Raw genomic sequence first — 7,500 nt, 5'->3', positions numbered from 1 at the left:
CCCAAATGTGCAACATGTTCCCGTTTATTCCGGCATGTTCCCGAAGAAGCCTGTTCCAACAGGAGCTTCTCTTCCTGGGATAACAGCCTGCGACGTTAAAACACGCCTGCGACGTTAAAACACGCCTGCGACGTTAAAACACGCCTGCGATATTAGACTTCATTCTTACAAAGCACATAACCTGACTAGCATACATACATGTAACCTGACTAACGTACAAAGCACGTAACCTGACTAGCGTACAAACACGTAACCTGACTAGCGTACAAACACGTAACCTGACTAGCGTACAAAGCACATAACCTGACTAACGTACAAAGCACATAACCTGACTAACGTACAAACACGTAACCTGACTAGCGTGCAAACACGTAACCTGACTAACGTACAAACACGTAACCTGACTAACGTACAAAGCGCATAACCTGACTAACGTACAAAGCACATAACCTGACTAACGTACAAAGCACATAACCTGACTAGCGTACAAACACGTAACCTGACTAACGTACAAAGCACGTAACCTGACTAACGTACAAAGCACGTAACCTGACTAGCGTACAAACACGTAACCTGACTAACGTACAAAGCACGTAACCTGACTAGCGTACAAACACGTAACCTGACTAGCGTACAAACACGTAACCTGACTAGCGTACAAACACGTAACCTGACTAGTGTACAAACACGTAACCTGACTAGCGTACAAAGCACGTAACCTGACTAGCGTACAAACACATAACCTGACTAGTGTACAAACACGTAACCTGTCTAACGTACAAAACACGTAACCTGACTAGCGTACAAACACGTAACCTGACTAGCGTACAAACACGTAACCTGACTAACGTACAAAGCACGTAACCTGACTAGCGTACAAACACGTAACCTGACTAGCGTACAAACACGTAACCTGACTAGCGTACAAAGCACATAACCTGACTAACGTACAAAGCACATAACCTGACTAACGTACAAACACGTAACCTGACTAGCGTGCAAACACGTAACCTGACTAACGTACAAACACGTAACCTGACTAACGTACAAAGCGCATAACCTGACTAACGTACAAAGCACATAACCTGACTAACGTACAAAGCACATAACCTGACTAGCGTACAAACACGTAACCTGACTAACGTACAAAGCACGTAACCTGACTAACGTACAAAGCACGTAACCTGACTAGCGTACAAACACGTAACCTGACTAGCGTACAAACACGTAACCTGACTAGCGTACAAACATGTAACCTGACTAGCGTACAAACACGTAACCTGACTAGCGTACAAACACGTAACCTGACTAGTGTACAAACACGTAACCTGACTAGCGTACAAAGCACGTAACCTGACTAGCGTACAAACACATAACCTGACTAGTGTACAAACACGTAACCTGTCTAACGTACAAAACACGTAACCTGACTAGCGTACAAACACGTAACCTGACTAGCGTACAAACACGTAACCTGACTAGCGTACAAAGCACGTAACCTGACTAGCGTACAAACACGTAACCTGACTAGCGTACAAAGCACGTAACCTGACTAGTGTACAAACACGTAACCTGACTAGCGTACAAACACGTAACCTGACTAGCGTACAAAGCACGTAACCTGACTAGCGTACAAACACGTAACCTGACTAGCGTACAAAGCACGTAACCTGACTAGCGTACAAACACGTAACCTGACTAGCGTACAAACACGTAACCTGACTAGCGTACAAACACGTAACCTGACTAGTGTACAAACACGTAACCTGACTAGCGTACAAACACGTAACCTGACTAGCGTACAAACACGTAACCTGACTAGCGTACAAACACGTAACCTGACTAATGTACAAACACGTAACCTGACTAGCGTACAAACACGTAACCTGACTAGTGTACAAACACGTAACCTGACTAGCGTACAAACACGTAACCTGACTAATGTACAAACACGTAACCTGACTAGCGTACAAACACGTAACCTGACTAGCGTACAAACACGTAACCTGACTAGCGTACAAAGCACGTAACCTGACTAGCGTACAAACACGTAACCTGACTAGTGTACAAAGCACGTAACCTGACTAGTGTACAAACACGTAACCTGACTAGCGTACAAACACGTAACCTTACTAGCGTACAAAGCACGTAACCTGACTAGCGTACAAACACGTAACCTGACTAGCGTACAAAGCACGTAACCTGACTAGCGTACAAACACGTAACCTGACTAGCGTACAAACACGTAACCTGACTAGCGTACAAACACGTAACCTGACTAGCGTACAAACACGTAACCTGACTAGTGTACAAACACGTAACCTGACTAGCGTACAAACACGTAACCTGACTAGCGTACAAACACGTAACCTGACTAATGTACAAACACGTAACCTGACTAGCGTACAAACACGTAACCTGACTAGCGTACAAACACGTAACCTGACTAGCGTACAAACACGTAACCTGACTAATGTACAAACACGTAACCTGACTAGCGTACAAACACGTAACCTGACTAGTGTACAAACACGTAACCTGACTAGTGTACAAACACGTAACCTGACTAGCGTACAAAGCACGTAACCTGACTAGCGTACAAAGCACGTAACCTGACTAGCGTACAAACACGTAACCTGTCTAACGTACAAAACACGTAACCTGACTAGCGTACAAACACGTAACCTGACTAGCGTACAAACACGTAACCTGACTAGCGTACAAACACGTAACCTGACTAGTGTACAAACACGTAACCTGACTAGCGTACAAAGCACGTAACCTGACTAGCGTACAAAGCACGTAACCTGACTAGCGTACAAACACGTAAACTGTCTAACGTACAAAACACGTAACCTGACTAGTGTACAAAGCACGTAACCTGACTAGCGTACAAACACGTAACCTGACTAGCGTACAAACACGTAACCTGTCTAATGTACAAAACACGTAACCTGACTAGTGTACAAAGCACGTAACCTGACTAGCGTACAAACACGTAACCTGACTAGCGTACAAACACGTAACCTGACTAACGTAGCTATTTAATCAGCCAAACTAATCATGTGCTTCAGGAATCGAACCCATATCCTTATTAGTTTATGCCTATTGCCAAAATTCCCAACATATTCCCTTTAATTCACAAATTAACAGCGACACAGGATAAAACTTTAGCTATACAGTACTGTGTAAAAGTCTTGGCACCCTATTTTTTTAAGTACAAACTTTGTTATAGATGTTTATTTTCTGACTTCTACATTATTGATTCAGTGCAAAAACATTTTAAACTCCAAACATTAGTTTTCCAGCACAAAATGAAATGTTCCAGAAAAATGTTTGTATGTCAGTAAAGAAAGCAGCAGATTCCATAAGAGACACTTTTCAGATAAAAATATAATGAAGGCTGCTGGGTTTCGCTGCAGAAATAAGAAGCGAGTCGACAGTCAAAGTCTCCAGAAGAACTGTGGCTGCTTCTGCAAGATGCTCAGTAACACTTCCAGCTCATTTCCTTATAAAACTGCACACACTGCACCTCAGATACTGCTTTATTTATTTAAAGTGAAGGATCGTCACATTAAATACTGACTTTGTTTCATTTATTACTGATTACTGCTCTTTATAGTGTATTTTTTTAATGTAGAATCATTTAATTTCATTATTTTTGCACTTCAGCATTTCTTTGCACAGACTTTTGCACACTACTGTAAACGAACAGCACACGCGAGTTTCTGCGTTTCGTGTTTTTGCGATATGATCACATTAAATAAATCAGTGATATAATACAGAAAAACTACAAAAACCCACATGCGAATAATTACAACACTTACAGAATCGCCTGCTTTACTTTCTTTTATTCTGTTTCGGTAATTGACTGTCAGTAACGAATTCTTGCAGCAAGAATCAGAAAGCAGTCTCGGATTGTTAGAATTGCAGATTTAAAAAAAAAAAAGAAACGAATTCTCGATACTTCTCAAAACAAACGAGTGAAAATACTCATTTTCAGAAATGCTTTCCGCTAAGGTTTCTTTTCAAAACAACGTTACACCCATGTCATCTTCTCTCAGTTTTTACTCCATTACACATTTCGTTCTCCTGTAAGCGTTTGTTTTTCGTGTGTGCAGCAACACTGCCCCCTGGTGTTCACCCATGTATACACAGTGACACAAACTTGGGCACAGAATCATTTACTACTAAAGTGCTAAAGGAAACACTTTTATCCTCCATTTTCCGATCCTGAGCAGGAGATAATGTTCTGTCTCTGAGGAACGAGCTCTCCTCTGAACTCTCAGAATTAGTCTTCCAGAGTTTGAGCTCTGTCACTTTGACTAAAACTCTTTGATTTCCGAGTGTCCGTGCAGAAGTGGTGTCTGATGTCTTTACGCTTGGCCTTTGAGAGATACTGCATCTTTAAAATGGCGGTCACAGTGATGATTGTTTTTATGTTGTTGTTGTTTTTTTCAGGATATTTGCTGCTTACTTGTTTGATTTGCAGTTTCTTTTCGTTTTATTTTTGGGAATAATTCACGATATGTTCTGTTTATTTATTTATTTTTTTGGATTAAAGATTCATGAATTGGACGGACGTAATCAGAAATACCCGCGTTAACGCATGTGCCAATTTTCGGTTGTAGGAAATACGGGCGGGGCGATATGAGGAAAATATCACATCACGATTTCACCAAGAAATTTCTGCGATATTTGATGCGTATCATGATGTATAGGTTTCCTAATAATAGATTAAAAAATGCAACGATGCATTAAAAAAACTTTCATATCTACAATAATAAGTTTATTACTTCCTTTTATGAAATAAGCTTATATTTATATTAAATTAATTACGATTGTGTAATAAAAATTTACATAAGTAATATTTAACACTGAAAGGAGTTTTTTTTTTTGCACTTTTAAAGATTAAGGAGAAAATTTTAACATCAAATTAGCAGCTTACAATCATATAAACATAAATAAATGACAAAAAGATATCATGATATCACAGAATAACGTATTGGGAGATAATTTATCATGATGTTGATCATATCGTCATATCGCCCAGCTCTAAGTCACAGCATTGTTATTGTAGACACACGAGGTTCCAGTGTATTATCACTATTTTGAGAATATAAATATATATTTAAATAAAGAACATTGGCACATGTTACCTCTGAGCCTGATTGATGATAGTCTCCAAAAAGAATTAAGCCAGCTTTGCATGTTATGATGTTTTCTTTTATATTTTTTCTTTATTGCTATTTTTTTTCAGGTTGCATGCAAATTGTCTGGGGGGAAAAACACGCATGCGTTTGTTAATAAGAACAAAACAATGAAAAATCAAATCAAATAAAATAAGGCACAATTTGCTGCTTCTGTTGGAAAAAAAAAAGAGTGTTTGCATTGACCCCTATTTTCTATTTTCTTCATTCTGTTTGTGCTGTTTGCTGTTTTTTCTCATTCGCTTGCCAGGAGGACCTACTATTCTTACTCATATTACCTGTAAGTAAAAAAAACAAAACAAAAAAAATAAACAAAAAGGGGGCTGGTTAAAGCCGAGTCGAGGGCTTGTTGGTCTTTGTCTCTCGGTTAGTTCTGTTAGTGTTTTAAAGATGCAGTATCCTTTTTTCAAGTGACTCGCTTTTAAACCAACCAACCATCCGACCAACCGACCAACCACAACCACGCTGCCATGTTTCCCAGCTCCAACATGCTCCGTGCTCTCCATGACCCGAGCGCTGTGTTAGTTGAAAAAAGAATGCTGCATTTGTGTCTGTGTTTCATTTCCTTTTTTATTTTGTTTGGTTTCTTTCATTCTTTATGACTTTCGTTGTTGTCGCGTGTGCATGTGTGTGTACGTGTGTGTCAGGTTATCACCCCTACCATTCATCTCTTAATACCTTCACACACACACTCTGGTGCACTCATATATGTTCGTTTCGTTTTGTTTTGTTTAAATATTTGGTGACCATCGAGTCTGGATTTGTTGTTAGCGCTGTGACCGTGTATCACTACGACGGCGTATCATGAGGACGAAAGCTTAAAGTTTTATCGTTAACGTTAGTACTAAAGTGGTACGGAGGATTATATCACTATCAATATTAATTTTTCTGAATTTCTCAAATGTAAAAAAAAAAAAAAAAAAATCAAATGTACACAACGTCCCCCCTTTACTCAGAATGAACTTCAAGGCTAAAGCCGGCTTCACGCAGTACGATTTCGGATTTCAGACGAAAATCGCACGCCGTAAAAGAATTCTTTCGTCGTGAGTTTGGCGATCAGCGATCTTAGAACGTGTCATGATTTACTGCCACTGCGACCAAAGACGATAAAGTTCTATCAGTGTGAGAAATTTGTGATTAAAATTCGCAGAGTGTGAGCGCTGCTACGACGCTCGTCTAAAATCCACCAATAGCAGGACGGCAAACTATGGATACGGTAGCAGCGATAACGATAAAAGCTGATTGATGACGTAAGCAGAACGTATAATCTTAGTTATAACACGTGTTATCACACAGCCCAGATTTTATTGTAATCATCTCGTACAGCGTGACGATGAACCGCTGAAATCGTACAGTCTAAAACTAGCGTAATTTAGCTAATGTATAACATTTTAACGTAAATATGGTCCTCAAACCCACGTCTGATTCTTCAGTGATGTCACACAAACGTTTCAGATGCGGTTTATGACAAAGTGTGACTTCCTGTCATATAAACATGAACTAATCTTTAGCAAACTTTGGAACATTATGGAATTTTAGTAACGTTTTGCCCCGCCCCTGACTCCGCCTACTAAAACTAGTTGGAAGTTGTTTGAATGATGAAATAAATCTGTTCCCAGTTTTGTCTCTGTGCAGAAACTGTTAAAGGTCTTTTCGCGGAACAGAATCTCTTTAAAAAGCTTGAACTCGTGATAAAGCTAAAGGCCGATGGCGTGTACATTTAATGATGTTTTTCGTTAAACTATTTCTTTTACTCTTTAACTCAACAAACCCTACAACAAATAGGAAGAAAATGAGCACGGAACTGGTTAATGTAGTGAATGGAAGTACTGAGACCTGCGATACAATCAGAAAAGAGATCGTGGCTAAATTAATCACAGTATCAATAATAAATTTTTAATTATCCACTGCGAACTCCAAATAAACGATTAGCGTCTGCTGAAGTCCTGGTGTTAGGATTACGTTATCTCCACACTGTGGAAGGAGAGGTTCTCTCCCGCGCTTTCGGGACCTTCAGCATGCTCACACGGCGTTTTTCCACTGGCTTTTCCCAAACGTTTGCTAACGATCTCTCCTTCTGTTCACTCTTCTCTCTCCTGTGTCTTTCTGCTGTGTCCTGAGAGACATGTTAAGTGTTTTGGTGTCACGATGGCTGTTGTTTTAAAAAAGAATAATAAATTAATAAAACCAATGGGGTCGATTTGTCAGGAAACTGGCTAAGAAGCGCAAGGACGCGGCGGGAAACGCGAGGCAGGAGATGACGCACATGGTGAACGCCATGGACCGGAGT

At 40.0% G+C, this 7,500-nt stretch overlaps 1 protein-coding gene across 11 annotated transcripts in view; it reads left to right on the top strand.

Moving 5' to 3' along the window:
* Nucleotides 1–7,500, top strand: part of ptprk (protein tyrosine phosphatase receptor type K) — a 148,424-nt gene that overhangs the window by 116,385 nt on the left and 24,539 nt on the right. For 7 of the 11 annotated variants that reach the window (XM_053231646.1, XM_053231642.1, XM_053231641.1 and 4 more), the window contains 2 exons: nt 5,461–5,490; nt 7,419–7,500. The exon at nt 7,419–7,500 is cut by the window's right edge and continues 79 nt beyond it. In XM_053231646.1, coding sequence (XP_053087621.1) covers nt 5,461–5,490; nt 7,419–7,500 — 112 coding nt within the window. The remainder of the gene's footprint in view (nt 1–5,460; nt 5,491–7,418) is intronic. The other 4 variants (XM_053231651.1, XM_053231649.1, XM_053231644.1 and 1 more) reach the window with 1 other exon arrangement.

This window comes from Pangasianodon hypophthalmus, chromosome 30 (assembly GCF_027358585.1).
Source record: "Pangasianodon hypophthalmus isolate fPanHyp1 chromosome 30, fPanHyp1.pri, whole genome shotgun sequence".
Classification (NCBI taxonomy): Eukaryota; Metazoa; Chordata; class Actinopteri; order Siluriformes; family Pangasiidae; genus Pangasianodon; species Pangasianodon hypophthalmus.
Note: the sequence above shows the minus strand (reverse complement) of the source record. Positions and strands in the feature narration are given on the sequence as shown.